The sequence below is a fragment of the Eschrichtius robustus genome, chromosome 16 (assembly GCF_028021215.1).
Source record: "Eschrichtius robustus isolate mEscRob2 chromosome 16, mEscRob2.pri, whole genome shotgun sequence".
In the NCBI taxonomy this organism is placed as follows: Eukaryota; Metazoa; Chordata; class Mammalia; order Artiodactyla; family Eschrichtiidae; genus Eschrichtius; species Eschrichtius robustus.
Window position 1 is genome coordinate 55,390,025 of NC_090839.1, and position 14,629 is coordinate 55,404,653.

Here is a 14,629-nt window from a genome sequence, read left to right on the forward strand (position 1 = left end):
CTCCACCTGGGCACTTTGACATTTGCAGCTGGATCATTCCGTGTACGGGGCTGTTCTGTGCACTGCAGGGTGTATAGCAGCATCCCTGGACTCCACCACTAGACGCCCACCCACTGCACTCCCCCAGTTGTGACGGCTAAAAATGTCTCCAGATGTGACCACATGTCCCCTGGGGGCAGAATCACGCCCAGGTGAGAACCACGGGGTCAGACAAGCCCCTGGTCCTGAGCAGGGCTGGTGGCACAGGGGGCACCAGGGTGGGAGATGGGGCACTCACGCTCTGCAGCTTGGCCTCCGTGTCCACGATGTTCCTCTCCACCTGGTCGGCATTCTTCTGCAGCTGCTCAATCAGCTCTGACAGCTCCTTGATAGAGATGCTGCAGGCGGAAGAAGGGAGGTAGGCCGAGGGTCAGAGGGCAAGGGCCGGGTCCCCACCAGCACCCAGCCTCCCAGGCTGTCCCCAGCCCCAGGCTCGGAGCAGGAGCTGTCCAGTGAGCCTCAGATGGAGCTTGGTTGTCCCCCCAGGGCAACATCACTAAAGGCACAGAAAAGAGGCAGCACCTGGCAGGGAATCAGCCCTCGCTCTGGCCATCACTCTAACGCTTCTATTTTACCATGTTGGCAGAGCACACTTACCCTTTTTTTCCACATTTTTTACTGAGATGTAAAATTCACCCTTTTAAAGTGTATAATTCAGTGGTTTTTAGTGTATTCACAAGGTTGTATAACCATCATCACTATGTAATTCCAGAATGTTTTCATCACCCCCAAAAAGAAACCCCGCATCCTTTAGTACTCACTCCTCACCATCCTGCCCTACAGCCCCTGGCAACCACGAATCCACTTTCTGTCTCTATGGATTTGCCTATTCTGGACATTTCATAGAAATGGAATCATACTAGTGAGGCCTTTCATGTCTAACTTCTTTCACCTAACAATATTTTTGAGGGTCATTCATGTTACAGCATGTGTCAGTGCTTCATTCCTTTTTATGGCTGCATAATACTCCACAGCTTGAATATCCCACATTTTATATATCCAGTCATCCACTGATAGACATTTGGGTTGTTTCCACCTTTTGGTCATTACTGATCAGGCTGCTATGAACATTCCGGTACAAGTTTTTGTGTAAGCAGCATTATTAAATACCTGATACTTTTAATCTACTCACTCTTTATATTTAAATAAATTTACTAAAAAAGGGAACTTGCTCTTCCCATTGCAAACATAAAACCAGAAGTCCTTGCCATCAATGGAGGTAACCACCAAAATAAATCCCACAGAAATAAAAGGACGGCATTAAGTTCTAGCCAGACACTCGGCCGCCTGCACACGTTGAAACTGAGCCTTGCCCTCACCTGCTTAAAAGCAGAGCTTGGCACATACTGCAGCCAAGTTAGAGCTGTGCTGGCACCAGGCTGAGACCTCCTGGGTGTTCTCAGAGCACCTGAGAGAGACCTGAAATCAGAACGGCTTTCTCACTTGGTGTTTCCGTGTGTCCTCCTGTCACATCTGTCTGCCCCCCGAAATCACACCACAGACCACTCTGGCAAACACTACTGTGGGAGTGAAGACCTTGGCTTTGGACTCAGATGTGGGTTCTCGCTGTGCGACTTGGCCAAGCTGCTGTCCCTCTCTGTGCCTCTGCTTCCCGCTGTCAGATGGACCTTTCCCAGTGGGGTGTTAGGGATGGGAGTGAGGTTATGCAGGCAAAGAGCTGGGCGCCCAGTAAATCTCACAAAGGTTCAAAGGTTCATGATTATAGTCGTTAAGGAGCCTTACTGATCCAGCTCCGACTTTGTTTTCTTTAAACAAAGGAAGAAACAAAGACCAGCGAGGGAAAGCAACTTGGTTAATGTCACACAGCCAGCCAGCCAGCTGGCCAGCAACGGTCAAGATTAGTACTTAGTCCTCTAATCTCCATCAAAGACCTTTTATACCAGCTCCACAGTGGGGCCTGAGAAGCTAAGCACCCAGAAGCATCATTCTGCCCACACTCAAGCACTTACTGTGTGCCAGGCCCAGTAATGCACACAGGCACAGCCACCCCCAGACTGGGAGGAAATCAGCATTTATAGAAATAGTCACGAGACTGAGGCAGGCATGACCAGGCAAGCCTCCTGACCAGCTTGGTAGGAATGGGGGTGGTCAGTGAAGGCTTCCTAGAGGAGGTGGTGGTGGCTGGGTTCTGAAGGATGAAGAGGAGTTGGGGTTTGTGGGCAGAAGGCTCCAATGAAGAGAGGCCATAAAAGAGGCAGGTCCTGGGTGTGTCCCTTGGGGTGGGCCAGGGCAGGGCTCTTGACCGTCAAGCAGAGCGGGCAGCCAGCTCTTCAGAGTGGAATTCCTCAAATCAAGGCCTGGGACCCACCTATTGTGGCATGAAACATTCAGATTCCCAGGCACTAACCCAGAGCCTCTGAATCTGGATCTCCAGAGATGGACCCAGGAAGCTGTATTATTACTACTATTGTTTTTACAGGTTCCCCAGGGGACCCTGATACCCTCCAGGGTTTGAGGTCCAACACCGCAGGTACTGCTGGCATGGGGGGAAGCTGGAGGGGGGTGGAAACAGGCATACAAACAGAAGCTGTGGGTCTGTCCAACCATGTCCCAAACCTTGCCTGAGGGCCTGCTCTGTGCCAGGTCTGGACACACAGGAACTAGGGGGAAGAGGGGAGGGTCTTAGGGAATAAGACCCAGGCCACACCCTCTGCAAAGTCAACCGAGGAGGCAGCCTTTCCCAAAGTGGGGCCCCAGGAACCCCAGTCCTGTAAATCACTCCTGGAATGAAGGCTTTGTCAGTCTAGGCAGTTAGGAAAACCCAAGTCCTCAATAAGTTCAGGAGCCAGTAAAGGCTCTGAGAAGTCCTGCAGTGGAGAAAGCTGGCATTCAGTGGAGCATCCAGGAAGGCTCAGAAGAGGGGACTGTGGGTGGGGGATCTGGGTAAGGAGGGATAAGGCTGCCAGGTCATGGGCTGACCCCCACTGCCCCCCACCCTGGCTGGGCGGAGCACATGGGGAATGTGAGCACTTCTGCCCTCAGCCCTACCCCAGCCACTGACCCCAGCCTGGCCTCAGCACTCAGACGTGTTGAGTCTCAACCCAATATTTAACCCATGACAGTTGGGGCCACCACTGGGAACCTGCAGTGTAGGTTAGGTGGGGGCCTCATCCCTGTCAGGTCCAACGCAGCTCCACCTCAGGGCATGGGGCCAGCTCTCAACCAGCCCCTTCACTGGTTGGGGCAGGTTCGAGGAAAGTGCCTCCTGGACCCCACCCTGGCCAGCCCATTACTCCAGCTGAAGCCCAGCACTGGAGGGGGACACAGGGTGGGGGTTGGGGGGACAGCCAGCCCCAGGGACCTGGTGCTCCTGGTGGAGAACAAAGGACAGCTCAGTGGGAGCTGTGGTCAGACAGGCATGGGTTCCAAGTCCTGTTGGACCACTTACTGCTTGGACCATCCCAGGTAAGCACCTTACCCTCGAGGCGCCTCAGTCTCTCCATCTGTTGACTGGGGATGACCACAGAGTCACCGCGGTAATTGGACACTTAGTGCACACGCTTCACCAGACATCAGACACATTCACAGGCACTGCCTGGATAGCGTCCTCACCCTAAGCCCCTGGGGGAGGTTTGTGTGCCCCTTTACAGGTGAGGAAACCAGCAATTTTACTTGATAGATACCAAGAAAAATGAAAACATAGGTCCACACAAAAAAAACTTGTACACAAATGTTCATAGCAGCACTATTTACAATAGGCAGAAAGTGGAAATAACACAAATGTTCAACTAATGAATAGATAAATGAAATGCAGAATATCCATACAATGGAATACAGCTCAGCCAAAAAAGGAATGAAACGCTAATACAGGCTACGGTAGGGAGAAACCCGGAAACCACTAGGCTAAGTGAAAGAAGCCAGATACAAACAGTCACAAAAGATCCACTTATATGAAATGTCTAGAATAGCTAGATTCCTAGAAGCAGAAAGTAGATTAGTAGTCGTGAGGGGCTGGGATGGGGAGGAAGAAGGGGAGCAAGTGCTAAAGGGTGTGGGTTTCTTTTTAAGGTGATGAAATGTTCTAAAATTGATTATGGTGATGGTTGTATAATTCTGTGAATATACTCAGAACGGCTGAATTGTACATTTTAAATGAGTGAATTATATGATATGTGAGTTATATCTCAATAAAGCTGTTATCGAAAACATTGGCAAGTGCCATTTGTAAGTGATAGGGGTTTGTTTCTTCTTCCTTCACCACCTCGAGTGGTCCCTGCCTTTTTATCCTGTTTTCCATGGAGGCTGGGCCAGCTCTGGGTTATGCCCAGCTGCCTGGAAGATGCTAGTTAAACACTCACAGAGGGATGACCATGTGCCCGGCTGGTGCTAAGCAAATCACATATAGATTAGCTCATTAATCCTACCACCCCCGAAGTAGCACTGTTCTGAGCGCACAGAGCCGTTAGATAACTTGACCACAGTCTCACTGCCAGAAAGCAGGGTGGAGCTGGGATTCCGATCCAGCCCTCTGGAGAACGTTTGCCTTTTGGGTTTGGAGTCCTGAATGAGTGGCCCCAAAGGGTCCTGCATTCCTCCTGCCATCTAGCTGGCCATGGGAGCAAACGTGTGTCCCCTTGAGAGCTGCAGAGCCCCACACCAGTAGTACAGGAATGTGGGTGGGTTGGGAATCCGCAGGGAGGGGGTGCAGATCCCAAGAGGGCTGGGAACTGGCTGGGCCGGTCCAGCTTTTCATCTGGCTAATATTAGACACACTAAGGCAGCCAGACGTGGCACCAGGGGGCTGTCAGCCCAACTGATGGAGGCCCAGATACAGCCCTTCCCTAGCAACCTCTTCTGAGTCTGGTCCCACCCACGGAGATGAAAATCTCCTGGCTGAGCCAGGAAAGCCGAGGTGCCCCCACCCACCCAGAGAAGGGAAGGGACCAGGGAAGCGGCTCTGAGTGACAGGCTGAGAGAGGGACAGGCCCAGCCTCCCTCCACTTACTCAGAAGTTTAACATGGACACAGGTGCTGCGGGCAGTGACCATGGGCACTGGTAGTTGCATCTGAAGTCATCCAGCCCCACCTGCTCATTACATATGTGAGCAAACTGAGGCCCTCAGAAGCGAACACACCCGCCCAAGGTCACACGGTGGGCAGCCAGTGTCCTTAGCCAGACAGGGTTCAAATCCATTTGTGTAACCTTGGAGGAGCTACTTTACATTTCTGGGCCTCGGTTTTATCATTTGTCAAATGGGCGAGATACATCCTATCTAGGTAAGTGAGGTGGGCAGGGAGGGTCAGGGTCACTTCTGGAAACACCAGAATCTCAAGCTTCAAAGACCACTTTGGGGTTCAAGGACTGAGCTGGAGGTTGGGAGCAGCCTCTGGGGGCCCATAAGCAGATTAGACATCATGTAAGCTCACAAGTGGAGTGTCACCGGTTTTACCAGCGCCTAAAACAGTGCCTGGCACACAGGAGACACTCAACAAATACTTATGCTGTACAGCAGAAACTAACAACATGGTAAATCAACTACACTCCAATAAATATTGAAAAAAACAAAAACAAAAACAAATATCCATTCTAATCACCTAGCTTAGGGGCCCCATAAATGGTGACAAAGACTATTCATGAAACACCTATTCATTGCACTTTTACTCCCTGCAGGGCTTGCCATTCAAATGAGACTGAGCCTTTACACTGCTCCCTGATCTGTGCATGGGGCTCTGCCTGTGGACCCCCTTTCTCTTCTGGGAACCCCTTCCTGCCAGTGGTGCCTGGTCCTGTAAAATAGGTTCCTTCTAAAAAAACAGTAACTTGGGGGCTTTCCTGGTGGTGCAGTGGTTAAGAATCCACCTGCCGATGCAGGGGACACGGGTTCAATCCCTGGTCTGGGAAGATCCCACGTGCCGCGGAGCAACTAAGCCTGTGCGCCACAACTACTGAGCCTGCGCTCTAGAGCCCGTGTGCCACACCTACTGAAGCCCACGTGCCTAGAGCCCATGCTCCGCAATGAAGAAAAGCCACCGCAATGAGAAGCCCGTGCACCACAACGAAGAGTAGCCCCTGCTCACCGCAACTAGAGAAAGCCTGCACGCAGCAACGAGGACCCAACACAGCCATTAATTAATTAATTAATTAATTAATTAATTTTAAAAAAAGAAGTAAATGTTAAAAAAAATTCTTATAAAAATAAAAACCAGTAACTTCACAGCGCTGGGGACAGTAAGGTGAACAATGCCAGGGAGAAGGTGCGTCTACATGGAGGACACGGCACTCTCTCGGAATCCTCCTCAATAACGCACAACCTCCACGTCATTGCTGGGAGCCAGCAGACAAATGCAAATTGTGGGACGGTCTACAAAACACCTGACCAGACCTCTTCAAAAGTATCAAGGTCACAAAAGACCAGACTAAGGGTTAGATGACAGACCTGACGACTAAATGCAACCTGGGGTCCTGGAACAAAGAGGGCATCGGGGGGAACTGGGGAGGCAGAACAAAGTTCATAGCTCAGTTTTCTAAAAAAAGGTTCCTTCTAGATTTCCAGGTTTTCCAGCAAAACCCTATAGGAACGGATGCTTCTGGGTGATGGTGTGTCCAGGATGCCCACCTGGACAGGTAGGGCAGTGGGTGCTGCGGCCTGACACCCCATCTGGTAAAAGCTGATGGGGACCCAAGACTAGGCTGTCCCCAGAAACGGCCCTCTCAGCCCAGCCCAGGCTGCAGTCAGGGGATGAGAGTGGGTTTCACAAGCCAGGTATGGTCACACCCAGCAGACTGGGGCTGTTTCTCCAGAGAACCTGCCCTTGTTTTCTTTTCCAGGGCTGAGGAAGTTGGAGTCTGGCGAGGGTCCAGGAGGGTCGAGGTCCCATCCAAGGCACGACAAGGGGCCCAGTTTACTTGGTCTGTGTATGAGACTCCTGGTAAGAGGAGGGAAAACGGGGTGCAGGCCACCCGGGGGGCTGCCTCAGAGCCCCGGGGTGGGTTTGAGGACACTCAGGGACAAACAATTGCTTTCTGGGTCTGAGCCCACAGGCACCAGCCTGGAACAGACGTCTCTTTGTATCTCAGGATGTACTCTGAGTGTTGGAACTGTGGGGAGACGGCCTGGGAGCCTCAAGTGGCATCGGGTACGCTCGCTCTGTCACTGGGAGTTAGAAACTCAATAACCACAGCCCAACCTGCTTTGCAGGTGGCCACTCACAGCCCAGGAGGTCAACTGCAGAGTGGGGAGCTGGGGCTGGAACCCAGTGCTGTGATGTCCAGGGGGCAGCCTAGGACAGCCTGTGGTCTGGTCAGCGGGCCAGCAGGGATGCCAACTAGAGAAGTGAGGACAGAGGTGGCACTCCAGGTCACCCAGACTCTGTAGATGCTCCATATGGAGCAGAAAGAAAGAGAACACAGGCGTCTCAGAGGACCCTCAGCCCCACCCACCACTAGTCACTTCTTCTTGCTATAGTTTGTGTGGGGAGCCCCTGGCCCTTTCCCACGATATAGCTGTACTGCAGTATAACCTGGTGGTTAAGCACCCAGACCAATGGCAGGCAGCCTAGATTCAGATCCTGACTCAGTCCTTGTTAAGCTGTCAGTTACTTAGCCTTTCTGGGCCTCAGGTTCCCCATCTGTCACTGGGGGTCATGGCAGTCCACACCTCTCAGGGCTGGGGCGGTTAATCGAGAGAGCGGATAGAGGACTTCCCTAGTGGCACAGTGGTTAAGAATCTGCCTACCAATGCAGGGGACACGGGTTCAAGCCCTGGTCTGGGAAGATGCCACATGCCATGGAGCAACTAAGCCTGTGCTGAGCCTGCGCTCTAGAGCCCGCGAGCCACAACTACTGAGCCCGCACGCCACAACTACTGAAGCCCGCGCGCCTACAGCCCGAGCTCCGCAACAAGAGAAGCCACCGCAATGAGAAGCCTGCACACCACAACGAAGAGTAGCCCCCACTTGCCGCAACTAGAGAAAGCCCGCTTGCAGCAACGAAGACCCAACGCAGCCAAAAATAAATAAATAAACAAATATATTTATAAAAAAAAAAAAAAAAAGAGAGAGAGAGAGAGGGGATACAAAGTGCTGCCTCAGGGGGAGCCCGGGGTTCTCTGCTTCCACCCGGAGTCACCACCCAGGGATTTGGGCTCCTTTTAAGGAGCAGATAAAGGCCAGCAGCTAAGGCTCCATGTGAGAACCCACGGGCATGGAGAGCTAAAAAAGGACCGCGGGCCACCCACACCATCCACACCGATCCTTGTGCAAGCCCAGACGCACTCTGCTTCCACCTTGTGGATGTCACCTCGCCCGGGCGTGGAGAATTCACAAGTAACCTCAATATTTGGAAATGTCCCCTCCAACTCCTGCAGGGAGAGGCCGTGCACATATACAGGTAATGAGGCTGCAAGGAGGACGCAGCTCCCAGGCCCAGTCTGGCTGAACCACCTTGGGTTTGGACTAAGGATCAGGTCACTAGGTTTGGGGATTTGAGAGGTTCAGGGTGTTTCTACCATGAGTTTGCTGCTCTGAGAACTCTCCCCTGTCTGCATCCGGGAAACCACAGGATGGAAGGGTGGGGAGGCCTCATCTACCAGGTCGTTTAAGCAGAACCCCAAGAACCACCCCAGATCCCTGCCTCTCCCTCCCCTGCTTCTACCTAGGAAAAGACCCCTGTGCTCCCATCCTCTCTCGGGCCCTAAGGTCTTCACCTTGATCAAGAGCATCACCTCTCACCCGGACCAATGCAATAGCCACCCCCAACCATCTCCTTGCACCCTGACTCTCGCTGCCCCCAGCCAGCTTTGGCACATTTATCAGAGATCTTTCAACGATGCAACCAGATCTCACCATTGTCCGGCCTCAAACTTGCCAATGCTCCCAAACACTCTCAGAAGAGAGCTCACTCTCCTGCCCAGGACCTGCCTCTCCCGCCCCAACCTTTGCTGCCTTCAGCTCTCCCTCTCCTGGTCACCTTGTACCAACTGGCCCATTCCTCTCCATCCTGCCTGCAGGGAGGGAAACTGAGTCAGCCTGGACCAGGGAAAGAACGTAGACTGAGTTTGGGCTTGGGCAGGTTCCTTAGTCTCTCTGTGCCTTGGTTTTCTCATCTGCAAAATGGGTATAAGAATCAGCCCCACCCAGAGGGTTGAGACAATTCAAGGAGATGATCCTTGTAAAGCACTCTGGACCTTGGACGTGGCTGTCACACCACGAAGGCTCAGGTTTGTTTCACCTGCCTACGCTTAACTTCCTTGTCCGCACAACGAGGTTATTGCATCTACTGACCGGGTAGCAAACAGAAGCGGGTGGGGTTGGCTCTATGTCACTTTGCTTTCAAGGCCATCGCTGCCCAATAAAAACAGAATATGAGTATATTTGTAGTTAAGTCTTCCTAGTAGCCACATGAAAAACATAAAAAGAAACAGATGAACTTAACTTTTATACACTATTTTATTTAACCACATATAGCTAAAATGTTATTTTGACAGCTAGTGAATAGAACATTATTAGTGAGATAGTTTACATTCGTTTTTTCACAGTAAGTTCCTCAATGTCTGGCATGTGGTATACACTTGCAGGACATCTCAGTTTGTTCTAAGCACATCTCATGTGGCTGGTGGTTAACAAATAGGACAGCACAGTTCTGGGTGGTTCTGGGGCCTCTGGACCGCTTTGCTCTAAGCCCATAGTGACTGCAGCCCATCAGTTCCGCCATAATGAAGCTGATAGATGCTCAGAGCATCTATCCACTTCACTTAGTGCCTGGTACCTAGGGACATGTAATAAAAGGTCATTTCCTGCCACTCTCCCACCAGACCCACACAGGCTGGCCAGACACCTGCCCAAGGCCAGGCCTCATCTATGGGTCTCTGGCTGCCTGACTTCAAAACAATCCAGGGCTCCCAGCTGTGCCCATCAGAGCATGATGCCTGGGTGTGCAGTGCCAGGGCACACAGACCACAGCCCCACACCCTTTCCCAGGCCACTGGAGCTGTAGCATCCTTGCCCATGGCCATGGGGCAGAGCCAGGGGCACGTGGCCTGCTCCAGCCATCCCTCCCTCCTGCCTGAGAGAACGGCCTCTTTCCTGACCTGCCACTCCAGGGAGCAGCTCACACCCCAGACACCACGGAGAGGCCACAGCTCTGCCATAACCCCCCACGCCAGCTGTCACTGTGCCCCGTCGGTCACAGCCCAACTTGCTTTCTCTTTCCGGGTGTAGAGATGGGAACTGGCAGGTTAAGAGTGTGTCTGATGGGGACGGCCCTTCCTCCCTGGCCAGGGCCACCTCACCTTCCAGGCCTGAGTCAATCCCCATGTTCTGGCCCTTGATCATGTCCATGGTTCCTCCCTTTTGGGGTTAATTCTGTCTCTGTAGGTGCCAGCGGGGAGGATCAGTCTCGGAATGCCTGGAATGCACAGGGGCCCACACCTCTCCCAGGAACCAGCCTCCCCAGCCTCGCCCCTCCTAGAGCCCAGAGAAGGGGTCTGGCCTCCTACTGTCCATGTAGGCAGGCTGCCTCCAGGGCCAGCCAGGCCCTAACCGGCTCCCAGGCAACCTCCAAGCTCATCTTGGGGGCTAGGTGGCTCCCAGCCTCCACCTCCTTTAAACACCGCCTGGCTGAGAGAGCGAAGGCTATCACTCCAGGACACCTGCCCTGTCCCTGCCACAAAGGCACACACAGTAGGTGCAAGAAATGATTGCTGAATATGAACAACCAAACACTGAGAGGACTCACTAGGTGCCCGTCACCCACTCAGCCCTTTCCTGCAACATCTGCTGAAATCTCGCAGCCCTGGGAGAAGGGCACCCTTATAGTAATTGGGGCGCTTTTCTTAATTCTGTGTATTAGGTTATAAACTTTTGGACAAAAAAGATTTACTCATCTCTTGGGTTGGCCCTTCTGTAGCCTTTAATTCCAGGCCTTGCACAGGCTTGGGGCTCAATAAATAGGTGTTGAATTGAGCAGACATTTTATAGCACGTAAACAATTCTTATTTCTCCATTTTCCAGATGAAGATCATTGAGGCTCAGAGGGGTTAAGAAACCTGCCCAAGGTCACACAGTTGAAAAGTGGTAACGCCAAGATTTGAACAGGTGCCAGAGCCATCTCCTCAGAACATGGGGGATGTCAATACTATTCCACAAACAAAGTGACGGGAGATATTGGGGAGGCGGGACAAAGCAGCAAGGCGTGCACCACCCAGGGGAGGTGTGGTGATTTACATCTTGTTGGCATCTTTATCAGTATAATTAAACCCAGTGGTTGAGTAACAATCAGTGGTGGTAGCTGAGGGTGAGTCATTCTCCTAAGATGTCACTACAAGGGGCTCCCAGCCTGTCCCTCTGAACGGGCCATTGTGGGGAATGAAATGGTATGAAGAAACCCCTCCCTGGGCTACGCCTTCCCCCAGCGCCAACACACAGTCCTGCTTTGATGCTAACAACCCATCATCACGGTTGGTACTATCATTGCTTGCAGTGCAGATAAAGAAACTGAGCCTGGGGAGGAAGGGAGAATTGTCTGGAGCCAGAGGGTCAGCATCTATGCTGGTGACTGCTGCCAACCCCCCCCCCCCATTTTTCCAGATGGCCAATATTTCTAGATATTCAGTAATTGCTGAAAAAATTTTCACCCCCACCCCCCAATCCTTGTCCTCTCTCTGCCCCTCTTACAGGTCCTGGGGATAGGCCCTTCTCCATTACCAAGTCGTGCCACAACTACTGAAGCCTGTGCGCCTAGAGCCCATGTTCCGCAACAAGAGAAGCCACTGCAATGAGAAGCCCGCACACCGTAACGAAGAGTAGACCCCACTCACTGCAACTAGAGAAAAGCGCGCACGCAGCAACAAAGACCCAATGCAGCCAAAAATAAATAAATAAATAAATAAATAAAATGTTTGCTCAATTCAACACCTATTTATTGAGCCCCAAGCCTATGCAAGGCCTGGAATTAAGGGCTACGAAAGAGCCCCACCAAAAGATAAGTAAGTCCTTATTGTCCAGAAGTTTATGGTCTAATAGGCAGGATTAAGAAAAGCACACCAATAACTGTAATTCCAAAGATTCAGATTGCCTGGGTCAGGGTATTTTCATCCATTCTGCCCCATTTAGGCCTTGTATCTTAACTTAATTGTGAAAATACAGCTCAGTCCAATAAAATGCAGGGAAAGAGCAAGAAGGAAACAAAGAGAAAGCATGACAATAGGAAATACAAAATAATATGGCAGGAGTAGGTCCAAACACATCATTCATTACAATAAATGTGCATGAGTTAAATTCACCTGCTAAAAGATAAGACTCTCAGGTGAGAACAGGAAAACAACAAAAAAAGCCAGCTCTATGCCATTTTATAAGGCACGTACCTAAAGCAAAATAACACAGGAAGGTTGAGAATAAAAGAATAGAGTGCGACAGACTAGGCAACTGCTGCTTTAGCTCTTTTAAAGGAAGAGCAAGGTGCATATAACTCTATGGACAAGTTATATTGCCCATATACTTAAGACAATCAGTGAAAACATGGGGTTTGATGGCTGCACATCAAAAGACTGAAGTCTGGGCCCTGCCTCACTGATTCTGACTTAACTGGTCTGCAACAGGACCTGGGCATCACCTTCAAAGCTCAGATGATTCTAACGTGGAGGCAGGGATGGGAACAAGGGAACGAACCACGGTCTTGTGTTACAGGGCTAGGGGAGCAGATTGAGGAAGAATCCCCAGGTCTCTGCAGGAAGGAAGTCTTGTAGAAATCAATACCCAGGAAGCAGCCAACAAATACCAGATTGACTGGTCAACTGACTGATGGGCTCCCTACTAGAAACTTCCATGGTAATTAGCTGGGTGTGGATGAATTTACTGTCTATTAATCCTGGGGAAGTAGGTTCTAAAGTGAGAGGGCTGCTGGTATAGTAACTCCGGCTCCGTTTCATGGCCCAATCTGTTTCTTCCCAGGGAAGACCTCCCCAAAAGCATGTGCTTTTGGGCTCTCATTACAGACACATACACAGAAGTTCAAGCCACTTTGGGTAACACCAAGGCATGTCTTGGAGATTTTTGCAAGGTTTAAATGGGGCTCAAGCCAATCTCAACACTCTTGGTTGTTACGACGTCATTCCGGGTTTGAGACCAGTGGACAAGGAGTACTGGCCTTGGTTTATGAGGCACCTACTATGTGCCTGATGCTTCACACATGTCACCTCCAGTTCTCTCCATTATCCTACATGCCTCTGATTTGCAGATTCAAAACAGACCTCCCGGGCTTCCCTGATGGCGCAGTGGTTGAGAATCTGCCTGCTAATGCAGGGGACACGGGTTCGAGCCCTGGTCTGGGAAGATCCCACATGCCGCGGAGCAACTAGGCCCGGGAGCCACAGCTGCTGAGCCTGCGCGTCTGGAGCCTGTGCTCCGTAACAAGAGAGGCCACTATAGTGAGAGGCCCGCGCACCGCGATGAAGAGTGGCCCCCACTTGCCGCAACTAGAGAAAGCCCGAGCACAGAAACGAAGACCCAACATAGCAATCAATCAATCAATCAATCAATAAAAAAAAAAAGACTCCTCATTAAAAAAAAAAAAAAAAAAAACAGACCTCCCACCACTGCTTACTGAGCACCTGCTGTGTGCTAGGCATCGTTCCAGGGATGTGGCAGTGACCACACAGTCTGCAAAGCCCCTGCCTTCATGAAGCCCAGAGTGGGGCAGGAATGTGGCCAGCAGCACAGCTGACAAGAGGCACAGCTGGACCTGGAAGTCAGGTCTGCATCTCCCAAACCCAGGCTCTTTCTATTCTACCCACCAAGCCCTCCATCCCTGCCCTTAGCTTCAGCTTTCCTCTCAGTAACATGGGGGTTTTGTTGCCCAGTTTATAGTTGAGAAGAGTCAAGCTCCTTATCCGGAGCAGCAGGACTGCAGCCCTCTCTGTTCTTGGTGGCATAAACTCAGAATCCTTCCTCAACCTTCAACTAGAACCAAAAAGTCTCCATGCCCAGGATGGAGAAGTGAAAACCTTAAAAGCCATGAGTCTGAAATCTGAGCCCAGGCTGCTGGCGCAGCAAAGAATTCTGCACGTGACTGTTCTCCTGCAGCTGCTCAGCCTTCCAGGGTCAGCAGGCCTTGATGGGGTGGAGCTACTGGCCAGCGAGCAGCCCATTGTGCATTTATCATATAAGACCTGACAAACCCTCTGCCCAGGAAAGGATGGGCTGGCGACCAGCTGGGACACCCTACCAGCCAGCTCGCCTGCTCCCAGCTCATAGCAGCTGAGACTCTGAAACTCTGAGCCTCACCTGGAAAAGAGAGATGAGGGTAGTATTACCTAAGAAAGACAATACAATCATAATTTAGGGAGGTTGTTCCAAGCTAGGACTCAACCTCAGAGGCTGTCATGTGTTCACACCTTTCCCAGTTCCCATCCTGTTGTCCCCTCTCCCACTTCTGAGACTCTCCCTGTGTGTCTCTCCATCCAGAACCCTCTGGCTTGCCCTCCATTTTTTAAAAAGATAAATAAATAAATTTATTTATTTATTTAATTTTTGGCTGTGTTGGGTCTTCGCTGCTGCACGTGGGTTTTCTCTAGCTGCGGTGAGCAGGGACCATTCTGTTGCAGTTCATGGGCTTCTCATTGCGGTGGCTTCT

At 51.3% G+C, this 14,629-nt stretch overlaps 1 protein-coding gene across 1 annotated transcript in view; it reads right to left on the minus strand.

Annotated features, from left to right (window-relative positions):
* Positions 1-14,629, minus strand: part of PPL (periplakin) — a 44,322-nt gene that overhangs the window by 23,235 nt on the left and 6,458 nt on the right. Inside the window, exon 3 of the mRNA XM_068524775.1 lies at positions 278-377. Coding sequence (XP_068380876.1) covers positions 278-377 — 100 coding nt within the window. The remainder of the gene's footprint in view (positions 1-277; positions 378-14,629) is intronic.